Source organism: Chrysochloris asiatica, unplaced genomic scaffold (assembly GCF_000296735.1).
Source record: "Chrysochloris asiatica unplaced genomic scaffold, ChrAsi1.0 scaffold00107, whole genome shotgun sequence".
Taxonomy (NCBI): domain Eukaryota; kingdom Metazoa; phylum Chordata; class Mammalia; order Afrosoricida; family Chrysochloridae; genus Chrysochloris; species Chrysochloris asiatica.
Genome location: NW_006408625.1, coordinates 5915370 through 5931345, shown reverse-complemented (window position 1 = coordinate 5931345; position 15976 = coordinate 5915370). Strand labels below are relative to the sequence as shown.

The following is a 15976-nucleotide window of genomic DNA, read 5'->3' as shown; positions in this document are numbered from 1 at the left end:
CAGAGAGGTTTTGCAGTCCCACCAGCAATGCAAGAGTGTCCCAGTCTCTCCACATCCCCGCCAGCATTTATTGTCCTCTACATTTTTTATCTTTGCTGTTATTGTTGGTGTGAGATGGTATCTCATTGTTGTTTTGATTTGCATCTCTCTAATGGCTAGTGATCGTGAGCATTTCTTCATATGTTTGTTGGCTGCGCTGATCTCTTCCTTCCTGTGCTCCATCTCTTCCCTGCCCTGTGCTCCACCTTCCCCTCCCTCCCCTCACCCACCCCCAACATCCCAATAATCAACAAAGAACCCGCACCCCCACCCCCTTTAGTATAGGTTCTTTCCCTTAGTCTTTTACAGTAGTCCAGGACTGTAGTCTTAGGTGACACCATGTCAATTGGTATAACATAGTCCACAAAGACAATTTTCCACATCCTACTTTGGTGAGTAGTTTCTATGTTCTTGTGCAGTTATTGGTCTCTCTTTGTGAGGAAGAAAGAGTGATGAGAATTGAAGAGGCTTGGAATCAATTAGTCCAATGGACTAATGAAACATGTGAACATCAGTCTCCACAACTCTGAGTTTCGAAAAACTAGATGGTGCTTGGTTACCACTATCAATTGTTCTGAAAGGGTTCACACTAGAGGGTCCTGGATAGAGTGGGAGAAAATGTGGAACAAAACTTAAAATTATTTAATAATAAAAAAAGCGACAGGGTTTCCTGGTCAGAAAAAGACTGGAGGAACCTGAGACTATGACCCTCACCCTCAGAGTTCAATTTTTAGGTCTGGTTTATAGGGGAGGACAACAACACCAGTAAGGTATGCTCACCATGGAATGGTCAATCATTCAAAAACAACAGGGCAACATTTTCCTAAGTCCAAAGTTGAGAAGGGATGAGAAGGTAGGTGGAGTGCAAATAGGAACCACAGGGAGGAAGTGGAATAACTGTGATTGTATGGAAGGGATTGTATTCTTTGAGATGAAACAAAGTGTATGATTTGTTGAATGTAAAGTTCATGGTCTTTTCTGCAAATCTTCTCTCAATTCACAATAGAAAGCTAAAAAAAAAGTTAAAAAATAAAGGGATCCTCCCCCCCTTAAAAAACAAAAATAAAAAAATTAGGCCTGACACACTGATCTATATTTTCTTCCAAACATTTTATGGTTGTAGTATCTACATTTAGGTTCTTGGTCCATTTTGAATTTATTTTTGTGTATGGGTAGGCATGGATCCTGTTTTATTTTTCTGCAGATGGAAATCCATATTTCCATCCCAATATCATTTATTGAAAAGACTCTTCTTTCCCAGTTGAATAGACTTAGCACCCTTGACCATAGATTGTGGGTTTATTTCTGGTTTCTCAATTCTATTCCATTGGCATATGGAATTTTTATTGTTAATTCAGTACCAGCTCTTTTGATTACTATAGCAGTATAATACTCATGGTGGTGAAGGTGTGCCGTGAAGTCGTTTCCAACTCATAGTGACCTGGTACAAGGTTTCCAAGGCTGTAAATCTTTACAGGAGTAGAAAGCCTCATCTTTCTCCCATGGAACAGCTGGTAGTTTTGAACTGCTGACCTTGAGGTTAGCAGCCCGATTTGTAACCACTATGCTACCAGAGCTCCTAAATTAGGAAGTGTGATTCCTCCTACTTTATTCTTATCTTTTAACATTGCTTTAGTTTTTTTGGATCACTTCCAGCCATTCCAAAGTTGAGGTCTTTCCATTTCTGTAAAGAAGGCTGTTGGACTTTTCATTTTCTTGATGGTTTCTTTTGAGACAACAAAAGTTTTTAATTTTGATGAAGTCCAATGCATCTGGAGTCTTGGTGTGGCGCTGTGGGTTAATGCACCAGACTGCAAAGCTGTTTGAACTGCAAGGTCTGTGGTTCAAGCTCACCAGCTGCTCCTTGGAAACCCTATACAGGGTCGCTATGGGTCGGAACCGACTCGATGGCACTTAACAATAACAACAATGCATCTATTTTTTCTTTTGTTACTTGTGCTTTTAATATTCTATCTATGAAGTCTTTGTCTAACCCACAATCATGAAAATTAACTCCTATGTTTTTTCCCACTTTAACTTACATTTAGGTCTTTGATTCATTTTAAGTTAATTTTTTGTATATGATATGAAGTGGGGATCCAAATTTACATTTTATATGTGGATATCCAGTTGTTTCCAAAGCCATTTGTACAAAGGCCAGTCTTTTCCCATGTCATTATCTTGGCACCCAAAATGAAAAATTGATTGACCTAGATTGTAAAGATCTATTTCTGAACTCTCAATTTTATTCCATTGATATGTCTAGTTTCTTCCCAGGACTAGATAGTCTTAATTACTATAGCTTTGTAGTAAGATTTGAAATTAAAAAATGCTATTTAAAAAAAAATATTTTGGCTTTTGGCATCCCTTGTATTTCCATATGGATTTTAGCATCAGCTTGTTAATTTTTGCAAAAAAAAAAAAAAAAAAAGCCAGTACAGTACCATAACAGGACTCCAAGGTAACACATGAAAATGCTTTTGAACTTTTACTGAAAATAGTCAAATATTTTTGGCTGTCTTTGAAAAATGAAGTTCAAATCACTCTCCTAAGACATCTTTAAATGTGGATGTAAAGTTCATGGAAATTATTCATATATGCTCACTGGATATAGTGTTATTGATGAATGTGAAATGCCTCCTCTACTCTGGTCTGGTCTCACTTTCCTTCCCTAGTTAGCCATTTTCTTATGGATTTACCTAGAAGCAGATGAGTACCAGCTCTGGTAATCCATTGGTCATGCATGAGCTGAGTCCTGGAATCCTGGTTTTGAGAGTGGGTGATAGGTTCTTAAGTATTATATATTTTAAGTTTTTATTGTGAATTGAGTGATAGTTTTACATGGGAGAACATCAGCTTTATATTCATCCTATTGTATTTTGATTCACTGCAATGATTACAATCCCCACCATGCATCATCATTCAGCAGCATTTGATTCCATTCCCTCTATGTTTTTTTTGGATGTACACTGAAACACTCAGGAATATATAACCATTCAAACAACCAAAGGGCATACCCTGCAAGCCTGCCACCCAGCCACCAGCACACTGCCCCTCTCCCTCCTTGAGTCTAGAGTCCTCAGACACTCCATCTCTCCACGCCATCGTTTCTACCTCCATCTCTGGCATCACTGCTTCTCTGGATTAGGGTTCTGCACTCTGTTCTGCACCTTGATGGTCCCAGGATCCTCCGCTCCTGGACTGCAAAATCAACCACTTCCCTCTTTTTGTTACAAAACGTCTACCTTTGCAACAATCGCAATCAGTCCTGATACCAGTTATTCACTATTAAACCACAAGAGTCTTATCCCCATCTCCTTTCACTAGCCCTGTCTAGACAGGTTGGAAACCACTCAGTGGAGATTCTGCCTTCCCTTGCACCTCTGAATCTAAGCTCCCTCTTGAAAACTTGTAAGTTGGTCACTTTGTGCCTTTGTAGCTCACCCATTTTGGGTAGCCACTGTCTAAGTTGCCCATCTCTATCAACCCTGTGTACAGAGGGGGTGGGAATGATCCTTGGTGTAAAGATTCATTCCCTCTTTTAAGCTACTACACCCATAAATATAGGTCAAGTTCATCAAATTGTAGTAGATTTACACTTTTTTTCCTTTTCTTTCTCCCTCTAGTTGAGTTCTGATCATCCAGCCATTGAAGCTAGGTCAAATGGGTACTATCTGCAAGTATATGTGAGGTTTTGGGGAAAACTCATTACTCCTAATACATTGTTTTGGAGTCCTGGTGTGCAATGTCAGTTTGAACCACAGTGTTGGCAGTTCAAGGTCACCAGCCACTCCTTGGAAACCCTATACAGGGTCACTATGAGTTGGAACCTACTCCACAGCATTTAACAACAACAGTAACAACACACAATTTAAAGTATCAATTTCAGTCTTTTACCGTATATTTGTTGTTGCTGTTGTTAAGTGCTGTTGAGTTGGGTCTAACTCATAGTGAACCCATAGAGAGTTTCTGAGGAACGGCTGGTGGGTTTGAACTGCTGACCTTTCAGTTACTAGTCCAGCGCTTACTCAACAACATCACATCAAGACTCCATATATAGGATGTATCTTATTACTATTGTATTCTATGTAATTTAGTATCTTCTTTGTTCTATTTAATATTCAGTTTCCAAAAGTGGTAAAATCTTTATATTATAGACATATGTATAATGCTCCCTCAGGTATCCACTTAATTCGTTTAACCTTGTCTGACCACAAAAAATATGATAATGACACCAACCATCCCTCACATGACACTCTACCTCTCATCTGGACTCAGTAATCCATTACAGTGGCCATACAGAACTCAGAACATACTTGCAGCTATGGGATTTATTAAGGAAATTACTAGGTACAATAGAGCATCAGAAAATGCTCAGGGCATTTTCAGCTGTCCACAGGACACACCACTCCACCATAAGCCTCAGCCTGAAGGCAGTTGGCTCTAGCTCCTTGGGTCAGCAAACCTTGCTTCCCAACTTGAGTACCTGGAGGCACCCCACTAGACAAGAAAGCTTCCTACCCAGACACTCGGTTTTCCTTGCTCTGTGGGCTGGGAAGGCCACTGATCTGTCTTGTGCTCTGGTTCTTGGTTCTGCTGCTGCTCCTGTGCCACTCCTCCTGTGTCAGAGCTTTATGCCCCTGGGCCGAAGAGGTTCAATGCACAGGGATCTTGGAATCCAAAGGACACGATCACCTCCTGACTCTTGTTGTCGTTGTTAAGTGCCTTTGAGTCAGTTCCTACCCATAGTGACCCTGTATAGGGTTTCTGAGGAGCAGGTGGTGAGCTTGAACTGCCAACCTCACAGTTCAAACTGACTTTGCAGTCCAGCACATTAACCCACAGCGCCACACCAGGACTCTGATTCTTCTTCTTGGATGATAGTGAGATCCCCTCTCCTGCTTCTGAGATGTCTCATTTTAAACTCATATTAGAGTTTCAAGTTTTTATAGCTACAATGAACTCTGCTAACATCCATGGCAGAATCATGTCATCCTATCATATCTTCTCCCACCTTCTCTTACCCAGACACAGCAGGGCAGGAATGTTGTGTGGTTGGAGATACAGACCGGCTAGAAGAGACATTAGGTAATTTACAACACCACACTGGCATTTTGGCCGTTTCAACATTTTCCCCAAAGACACTGCTGCTGTGATCATTTCTGTGCACATTATTTTTTCTTTTTTTGAGATTGTTATTTTAGGATAACTTTCCTAACAAGGAATACTTAGGCCCAAGATTAGAACGATTTAATGACTGTTGATAAATCATCCCAATTTGATTTGCCAAAGGGTGTATTGGTTCACATTACCACAAACTATGTCCATGTATACTAATTTTAGCACAATCCTTATAGCAGTTGCACAGCATGATCTTTTAAATGCCTACTTAGTGAAAATGGTATAAATTATTTAATCTGCATTTCTATTATTATTTAATATGGTTAATAAATGGTATGTATTAGAATTAAGATTGTTTTATTTATATTCAATTTTAAAACTTAATGAGCTTAAAGATGCAAAACATGTGAAAACAAAAACCTCTGGTGCTTGATATTATATGTATCTCTTTCCCTGACAGCTTGCCAATGTTTACTGTGCTCAGGAAGTTTACCATTCCACTGACTTTGCTCCTGGAGACCATCATACTTGGGTGATTTTTTGCTTTTCCTTGGTTCCTCCAGTGCCTCCTATTCTCCCAGGATTCCATTCCCCCCCTCGTTTTTCCAAATAGTTTATTTGAATTGCTAGTTGCAATAACTTAAGGACAAATGGTTTATTCTCTTGAAAATAGTTGCTTGTTCAGGGGATTGCCTCAGAATTTTTTGAAATGATTTTTATTTTCTCTTTAAGCTTTAAAAAACAATTTTTCCTTATTACCAATATGCATTATATTTACTATAAAAAATTGTAAGCTGCAGATCACAAAATTGGAAAATAAAGACTATTAACAATTATATTGTGAATGAATAGCATTATTAAATATTTTTGACTGTTTACTGATTTCTATGCCTAAAAATATGATGAGTGATATTTAATTGTAATTTTACTTTAGACAAAGCAAATCACAAAAGAAAAAAGAAAAATCCCCCCAAACAAATCCAAGCTCCAAACAGATGTGAATCTGTGTTTTGAGACAGATGGTATATTTTTTTGAGAAATTACCCATGTTCGAGGGTAAGCCAAAAAGTATTGCTACAAAACCATGGAGCCATTTATTAAAGGAAAATATCAAAATGTAAAGCTATTGTTTCTCAGCATATCTTAGTCTATGCAATTCTGAAAGTGGTATTTCCAGCTCTAAACTTTCCCTGAAGAATTCTGCCCTCTTCGATTTATACCATGTCAAAATGGCAGTTTTGGCATTCTCGAGGGACTCAAAAACCTTTCCTTTTGAGTTTTGAGAACAAAAAAGAAATCAGGTCTATAGGATGGATGGGGTAAGAGTTTCCAATGAAATTCTCATAGGACAGCCCTTGCAACTCCAGAAGAATGAGCAGGTATAATACTGTGATGGGGAAAAATTTTCTCAGCATAACTTTTCTGGCCTTTTTCACACTAGTAAGATTTTCCATTTTCTTAAAACTTCTACATAATGAACCATGGTAATCAACCTGTGTCCTTCAAGAAAATCTATTAATACTACCCCTTGGGAATCTCAAAAAACAATTTTTATAGCCTTTGGAGGTACCCTCTGTTTATTTCTTGAATTTGACTGGCCCAGTAGCTCCCCTCTGAAGCCACTGTTTGATTGAACCTTCCTCTCTGGATTATATTGATCCAAGTGTTATACCCAGTTATGGTTCATTCCATAAGATTGTCTTCATCAGCTTAAATACTTATAAAAGAATGATGGTAAAGATCACCTCTTTGAGCTAGTTGATCTTTGAGCAATGTTTTTGGCATCCATCGAACTGAAAGCTTGCTGGTGTTAAGATGTTTGCTTAAAATTAAAAATGGCAAACAAATTATGTGAAATCCCAATTTCAGTAGCTATTGAATCAATGGTAATTCTGTAATCTTTTTCCATCAGTTTCTGAACTTCAGCAAGTTTCTTTACTTGTTGAGGTTGACAGTCTTCCCTCTCTTGGTTTTGATGTCTCCCCTAGTTTCCTTAAAATGCCTGATTCATCTAAAACTGTTGTTATATATGGGGTATCATTCCCATAAACTTGTTGCAAAACTTCAGTGATTTGGGAAGGTATCTATTTGAATTTTGTTAAAAATCTGATATTAGCCCTGACCTCAAAATCGTTCCCTCACCCCCCACGGCACAATAAGCATTGTTTTAAAGAAGATACCCGTATGAGGTTAAAACAAGTGTTTTACTTAGGAAACATGTCTGCAGCCATCCACTGATAACAGAAGTATGTTTAAACATGTTTTGTTTGGAATAAACCCATGTGTGTATGAACTGAAACACTAGATGCAATACTTTTTGACTTACACTCTTATAAAGGTAGAAATGCAGGAAAGCAGAGAAAATCATTCCCGTGTGTTGATTATTATGTCAGATCAGAATAAATTAGTTTTTATAATTTTGGCATAATAACTTCTCATTAGGATATTCAGACTGACATCCAAAAGATGATTTTTGATTTTGCTTTAAAGATTATTTAGCAGCAATGAGACTTGGATGATGGCTCAACATTTTAAGCCTTTACACTGAATTTTACCTGAGTCTTTGGATACTCTATATACGTATAGATCAACTAGACCGACAAATAAGTCTTCTTATTTTGCCCCAGTGTCTTTCTAGTGAAGACAGGGAAATCAGTTCATGATGCAATTAAGAAAACTACTTAAGAAAAACAGCAAATTTGTTTTAATTTACTAATGCACCTACAAGCACTTTTAGTGCTTTCTCTATAGAAAGCATTTCTCTATATAAACTTCTTAGATTTTGGCTCTAAAAGTACTGACAGACAATATTTATTTTTCGTCTTGTGTTTTGAATGTAATCTTTACTTTTAGTTTCGTCTTCTTCCCCTTTCCTTTCTTTCTTTTAATTAATTATTATTATTTGTTTTTACAGGAAGCAGTATTCATTCAGCATCATTGTGAGTGTCTTTGCCATCATTCTTGGTGCTTTTATAGCAGCTGGGTAAGACTGTGGACTATTTCTGCTCAATGACTTCTTTGTGTCTTGGACAATAGGTCCAACCCCATCTTCCGTTTTTCCATTTTCCATCTGGCTGCAATTGAATTGAGCAGCCAAGAGACAAATCTGTTGAAGGTAGTGGATTTCCCATGTGCTTCAAGGATGTCAAACTGGGTTCAAAGTTGGCCAAAACGTTTTTGAGCATATTAAATCAAAACTAAACAAGTTGCTGTTTGGTCGAATCTGACTCATGGTGACCCCATGTGTGTGAAAGTAGAACTGTATTCCAGAGGATTTTCAGGAGTAGATCCTCAGGGTTTTTTTTTGTAGGTGCCTTTGGGTGGATTTGAACCACTAAGCTGTTGGTTAGCAGCTGAGTATGTTAATGGTTTGCACCACCCAGAATGCCAGAGAGCATTATGAGATATTAGGACAGCTTTTCTTCATAAAAGGGAGAAAATTGCATAGTTTTAATGTTATTGAACATTTGTTTTCAATTTTTTCACTTGAAAAGCTCTTAGGCATTTGATTTAAAGTAATGGCAGATTTTTAAAGTGCTCATATGCTGGTTTGTTTTAGCATTCTGTGGTGACTTAGGAGTCAGTGTTCCCTGTGGTAGAATACTAATCATGAAATTTATTTGTATGTTTGGGATATGAGCCAAGACCAGAGCATGACTACAGTACTACCTTTTTTTTTATTAATGTGCAAGACCAGGATTTAGAACTCCAAGTTTACATCTGAAACCAGGCCCCCAAATTCCAGTCCTGTATAGCATGGTGGTTGAAAACAGATGTGAGGTCAGATTTCCTGTGCTCAAAACTTAGGGGTGGTCTTTTAAAGCTGTGTGACCCTGGTCAAATTTCTGTGCCTCAGTTTCCTCATCCAAAAATAAAAGTGATAATAGAAAATAACACCTACTTTAATGGAGGGTAGAAAGAAAATGTTGTAAGAGTTTAAATGGAGCTAGTTTCATTGATTATTTTAGGCCCAAAGATTCAGGGTCATTAATTGCAAACTAAATAACAGCGTAGACTTTGGAGCCAGGATACCTGGGGTCTTATCCTAGTTTTCTTTTACAAACTAACTGTATAACCAAGGACAGGCTATTCAGCAACCCTCTGCCTCAATTTTTTCTAAAAGTGTAAAATGAAGATTAAAATAGCATTTACCTCATAGAGTAATTGTGAGAATTAAATGACGTGATTTACACTGAGGGTTGTTGTCTTAGTCTGGGTTCTCCAGAAAAGCAAAACCAGTGATATATATATTGTTGTTCAGTGCCATCAAGTCAGTTTTGACCCATAGCAACCCTGTATAGGGTTTCTGAGGAGCAGCTGGTGAACTTGAACTGCTGATCTTGTAGTTCAAAAGGCTTTGCAGTCTGGTGCATTAACCCACATTAAACCACACCAGAACTCCATATAAATATGTATTGCTGTTCAGTGCCATTGAGTTGATTCTGACTCATAGCAACCTTGTATGGAGTTTCCAAGGAGCAGTTGATAGGTTTGAACTGCCAACCTGTGGTTCAAAGTCCAATGCTTATTCTACAGTGCCACATAGGATATATATATATATATATATCACTGTTGTTAGGTGCCATTGTATAGGGTTTCTGAGGCTTTACCTTTTCACAGGAGCAGAAAGCCTCATCTTTCTCCCATGGAGTGGCTGGCAGGCTCAAACCATGCACCTTGTGGTTTATAGTCCAGTACTTACTGTATGAGCCACTGGACTCCTTATGGGATATATATGTATAGATCCCTGTTGTTGCTGTGGGCTAAGCATTGGGCTGTTAACTACAGGGTCAGTGGTTCAAGCCTACAAGCTATTCCATGATAGAAAGATGAGGCTCTCTGTTCCCATAAAGATTTAGTCTTGGAAATGCAAAGGAGCAGCTCTTCTCTGTCCTATAGGGTTGCTGTGAGTTTGAATGGACTCAGTGACAGTAAGGTAGAATAGAAAAAAAGATTTATTTCCAGGAAATGAATGGCTCACACAATTGTCGAGGCTGGCAAATTCTCAAACCATAGACCAGATGTCAGGCTTAAGGTGTCTCCTGGTTCATGTGGTTGAAGTGGCAGAAAAACTCAAAATAGTCAGGCTACTGACTCATGGGCCTGTTGTTGTTATGTGCCATGGAGTCAGGGTTTCTACATAGGGTTTCTGAGGCTATAAATCTTTATGGGAGCAGAAAGCCTCATCTTTCTCCATGGAACAGCTGGTAGTTTCAAACTGCTGACCTTGAGATTAGCAGTCCGATTAGTAGCCACTACGCTACCAGAGCAAATTCCAAAATCTGCAGATCAGATAGCAGGCTACTGGCTCATATTCCAAGAACCAGAGGTCAGAGGATGATGAGCTGGATGCAGGTTCCAGAGAGAAGAGTTTTGCCTGGATATCCATATATGTTAGATACAGGCCACACCCCCAGGGAAATGGATTGGCTTTAAACTGATTGACTTTCAACTGATTGGCTGCTCACATTAGAACACAAAATGGAGGATTATTAAATTATGGATGAGCAATCAATTCAATGTTTTCCAAACCACTGAGAATCAGCTTAGCCATGTTGAAGCATAACATTAACATCTCAATTGTGTATGACCAAGTTCAACAAGAAGGTATTTAGTATTTATTATCTCTCAGGCATTATTCTAAATGTTGGAAATCCAGCAGTGAACAAAATGGATAAGAATCTTTGTCTTATGGAGCTTACATTCTTGTTGTTAGGTGCCATTGAGTCAGTACTGTCTCATAGCGACCCTGTGCACAACAGAACAAAACACTGCCTGGTTCTGAGCTAGACCCACAACAGTTGCTACGTTTGAACCCATTGTTGCTGTCACTGTGCCAATCCATCTCATTAGGGGTCTTCCTTTTTTTTTTTTTCCAACCCTCCACTTTACCAAACTGATCCCCCCTGATAACATGTCACAAGTATGAGAGACCAAGTCTGGCTATCCTGGTTTCCAGGAAGTATTCTGGCTGTATTTTGTCGAACACAGATTGGTTTGTTCTTTTGGTAGTCCATGGTATTTTTAATACTTTCTTCCAATACCATAATTCAAATGCATTAATTCTTCTATGGTCTTCCTTATTCACTGTGCACTTTTCACATACATATGAGGTTATTGAAAATACCATGGCTTGCGTCAGGTGCACCTTAGTCCTCAAACTGACATCTTTGATCTTCAGCACTTTAAAGAGGTCTTGTACAGCAGATTTGCTAATGCAATATGTTGTTTACTTTCTTTACTGATGCTTCTGTGAGTGTTGATGGTTGATGTGAATAAAATGAAGTCTTTGACAATTTCAAACTTTTCTCCATTTATATGAATGTTGTTTATTGGTCCAGTGGTGAGGATTTTTGTTTTCTTTACATCGAGGTGCCACCCTTACCAAAAGCTGTGGGCTTTGATATTCATCAGTAAGTATTTTAAGTCCTCTTCACTTTCAGCAAGCAAGCTTGTATCATCTGCATATTGCAGGTTATTGACGAGTTTTTCTCCAATCCTGATGCCATGTTTTTCTTCATATAATCCAGCTTCTTGGATTATGTGTTTATATTGAAAAAGTGTGGTGAAAGAATATAACCCTGGTGCACACCTTTCCTAATTTTAAACCATTCAGTGTTCCCATGTTCTGTGTACAACTGCCTCTTCATCTATGTACAGGTTCCTCATGATCACAGTTAAGTGTTATGGAATACTCATTCTCCAGAATGCTGTCCATAGCTTGTCATGATCCACACAATTGAAAGCCTTTGCACAGTCAATAAAGCACAGGTAAACATCTTTCTGATATTCTCAGCTTTCATCCAAGATCCATTTGACATCAGCAATAATATCCCTCTTTTCACATCCTCATTTGAATTTAGCTTGAACCTCTGAAAGTTCTCTGTCAATGTACATTTGCAGCCGTTTTGTGTTATCTTTAGCAAAATTTTACTTGTGTGAGATATTAATGATATTGTCCGATGACTTACTCATTCGTTGGGTCAACTCTCTTTGGAATGGGCACCAATATGGATCTCTTCCAGTCAGTTGGCTAGATAGTTGTTTTCCAAATTTCTTGGCATACATGAGTGAGTACCTCCAGTGCTTCATGAGTTTGTTGAAAGATTTCAATTTGTAGTCTATCAATTCCTGGACTCTTATTCTTTGCCAATGCATTCAGTGCACCTTGGACTTCTTCCTTCAGTATCATTGGTTCTTGATTATAAGCTACCTCTTGAAATGGCTGAACATGACCATTTCTTTTTGGTACAGTGACTGTATATTTCTTCCATCTTCTTTTGATGCTTTCTGTATCATTTAGTATTTTGTCTGTAGAATCCTTCAACATTTCAAGTCGAGGCTTGAATTTTTTTTTCAGTTCCCTCAGTTTGAGAAATGCTGAGCATGTTCTTCCATTTTGGTTTTCTAACTCCAGGTCTTTGCACATTTCTTGTGACTTTGTCTTCTTGAGCTGCTGTTTGAAATCTTCTATTTAGTTCTTTTATCTCCACATTTCTTCCATTTGCTTCAGCATACCTATGTTGGAGAGCAAATTTCAGAGCCTCTTCTGACATCCATTTTGGCCTTTTCCTTCTTTCTTGTCTTCTTAATGACCTTTTGCTTTCTTCATGTATGATGTTCTTGATGTCATCCCTTAACACTTCTGGTCTTTGGTCTTTAGTGTCTAATGCATCAAACCTATTCTTCAGGTGATCTCTAAATTCAGGTGGGATATGTTAGAGGTCATACCTTGACTCTCATAGACTGTTTAAATTTTCTTCAGTTTCAGCCTGAACTTGAATATGAACAATTGATGGTCTGTTCCACAGTCTGCCCTTGGCTTTGTTTTTTTAAGTTCCTGCTCTAAGATTTTTTTTTTTTTTAAGTTTTTATTGTAAAGTTTCATGGGAGAACATCAGCTTTACACTCATCCTATTGTATTTTGTTTCATTGCAATGATTACAGTCCCCTCCATGCATCATCAAATAACCCCAAAGGGTACACCACACAGGCCCACCTCCCTCCCTGGCAGCCAGCACACAGTCCTTCTCCCTCTCTGAGTCCAGTGCCCCCAGTCACTCCATCTGACCATGTCATCATCTCAGTCTCCATCCCTGGTGTCACTGCCTCTGTGGGTAGGGTCCTGCTCTCTGTTCTTCTCACTTAATGGTCCCAGGGACCTCCGCTCCTGGGCTGCAAAATCAATCACTCTCCTCCTTTTGTCAAAAGACATCTACCTCTATATTTCCTAGCCTCACAGTCAGTCCTGTTGGCAATTATTCACTATTGTATCACAAGAGTCTTATCCCCATTTCCTTTTGCCAGCCCATTCTCAAAGGATTGGAAATCATTCAGCTGTGATTCTACCTTCCCCTGGAACTAGGCTCCCTCTTGAAAGCTTGTAAGCCAGTCACCTCTTGCCTTTATAGCCCCTTCCCCACCCCATTTTGGATAGCCAATGTCTTAATTGCCCATCCCTGTCAACCCTGTGTACTGAGGGGGTGGGAGTGATCCTCGCTGTAAAGATTTGTTCCCTTTTTTGAGCTACTACATCCCTAAATATAGGTTGTTGTTGTTGTTATGTGCCATCGAGTCGGTTCTGACCCATAGTGACCCTGTACAGGGTTTCTGAGGCTGTGAATCTTTACGGGAGCAGAAATCCTCCTCTTTCTCCCATGGAGCAGCTCGTAGTTTCGAACTGCTGACCTTAAGGTTTGCAGCCCGATTCGTAACCACTATGCTACCAGAGTTCATCAAATTGTAGCAGGATACTCCTTCTAATCGAGTTCTGATCATCTAGCTATCAAAGCCAGGTTAAGTGGGTACTATCTGCAAGTATGGGTGTTCTTATGCATCTCCCCTCACTTAATATCAGCTGGATGCTTCACTCTCTACTCTAGTTCTCTGTGGCCTTGTCACTGCCTCTGGGCCCAGGAGTCCACAGGTCTTGCTGTACTGCTGGCCATTCAGGTCTCCACCTAAATTCATGGGGGTCTATTGAATGTGGTGGGTCTTAGCTCACAACTTCACTGCTGTTTTTACTCCCTCTCCCCTTATCGGTGATCAGTGTGGTCACCAGCCAGACCACATGCCTGTGCATGTATTCCTCTTGAGTCATAGTTTTGGAAGGGAGTTTGCTCTGAGGGGTCCCAACCACTTGCCTTGATAGCTCCCGGGTAAACAGCATACTTGTTCTTGTAGCAATCAATCAGACTGCTGTTATTGTTTCGGATTTTTCCGGCCGGTCTTTCTTTCAGGGAGTATCTTCTATTCTTCTAGCCACTCCAGGCTGGTCTACTTGTCCATTCCAGTGGAAATGTCCTACCTCAGTCAGTTCTGGATGGGATTCTGGATTCCAGCTATGGTCTTGTGCAATGTAAAGGCTCCACAGGAAGCTTCTTTCACTGGGCAACTTCTAGCTCCCTTTAAGGTATTCCAATCAGTTATAGGCTGAAGATGGACTTACAAGCTTTCTGTAGTCATGATTGTGGCTATTTGTCCCCGCCACCCCTCCCCCACACCACAAGTGTCTATTTTACAATGGTAGGCAAGGGAAACCAAGATTCAAAAGAAAGCCAAGCATCTTAACATTATTCCCCTTTTACTCCTTAAAACCGTGCCTCAATCCCTGTATCCCGGAGCCCTGTTGTTCCAAGTTTGTGCATACATCATTATTTACCTCTGTCCCACTTAGCCCATGCGAACCTGCTTAACTAACTGTTCTGCCATCAGTCTTGTTCTTCCATTCCCCTCCCCCTTCTTGTGGATTGCTCCCCTGTCCCCCTGCACCCAAGCTATCCTTTGTCTATTCCTTACCCTGTGCTCTATCTTCCCCTCCCTCACTCTACTCCTCTCATTCGATCCTGGTGATCGGCAAATATATATATATATAATATTCTTTTTCCTTTTAGTGTGGGTTCTTTTTTTTACTCTTTTACAGTAATGGTCCTGTGCAGTATTTCTCCTTTTGTGACTGATGAATTTCACTCAGTGTAATGTCCTCAAGGTTCATCCATGTTATGTGGTGGCTTGCAGCTTCCTTGTTGTTCTTCAAGGCAACATAGTTTCCACTGTGTGTATGTACCACAGTTTGTTTATCCATTCTTCAATTGATGGTTGAAGGTTGAAAATAGAGATACCTTATGATCCAGCAATCCCTCTACTCGGTATTTACCCACAAGAAAAAGATATATGCACACCAATGTTTATAGCAGCAGAAGATATATGCACACCAATGTACATTTTTTTGTGTGTGTGTGTGGTGTTGTTGCTTCTTTGTTCTGTTTGTCTTTCTTTGTTGAATTCATGATTTTTGTTTTCTTTCTTGTGAGTTTCCTGCTAGATTTAATGTTTTCATATTCGTCTTGGATTTTCATTTTCTTGGTATGTTCTGAAGTGTTAATTTTCTTTGAGGTTGCCTCATAGTCCATTAGCTTTTCTGTCCATTTAGTGCAGTCTATTTTATCCTGTAATTGACCTGACCTTCTCCCTATCTGGGTCTCTTTTCCTTCGTGTTTACCTTCTTTTTACATTATACTTGTTTTGGTCATAGACTGACCTCCCAAAGTCGCTGAGTTGTTCTTATAATTTTGTTTTGTTACCAATTCTTCTTTCTGTTGACTTAATTCAGGGAGGTGCTGCCACATATGCCAATCTCTGGATGTTGTCTGTTCTTGTTGGTTCTCAGTCCACAGAACTCCCTTTAGGATGTTTTGTAGTGTAGGGTTGGCTTTGGTAAAATCCCATAGCTTCAGTTTATCCTGGAATGTTTTGATAACACCATCTTATTTGATTGATAGCTTTGCTGGATAAAGGATTCTTGGTTGGCATTTTT

At 39.3% G+C, this 15976-nt stretch overlaps 1 protein-coding gene across 2 annotated transcripts in view; it reads left to right on the top strand.

Annotated features, from left to right (window-relative positions):
• The window catches only part of SLC35D2 (solute carrier family 35 (UDP-GlcNAc/UDP-glucose transporter), member D2), a 140732-nt gene that overhangs the window by 51888 nt on the left and 72868 nt on the right, over positions 1 to 15976 (top strand). For both annotated transcript variants that reach the window (XM_006867643.1, XM_006867642.1), the window contains exons 5-6: positions 5621 to 5692; positions 8075 to 8143. In XM_006867643.1, coding sequence (XP_006867705.1) covers positions 5621 to 5692; positions 8075 to 8143 — 141 coding nt within the window. The remainder of the gene's footprint in view (positions 1 to 5620; positions 5693 to 8074; positions 8144 to 15976) is intronic.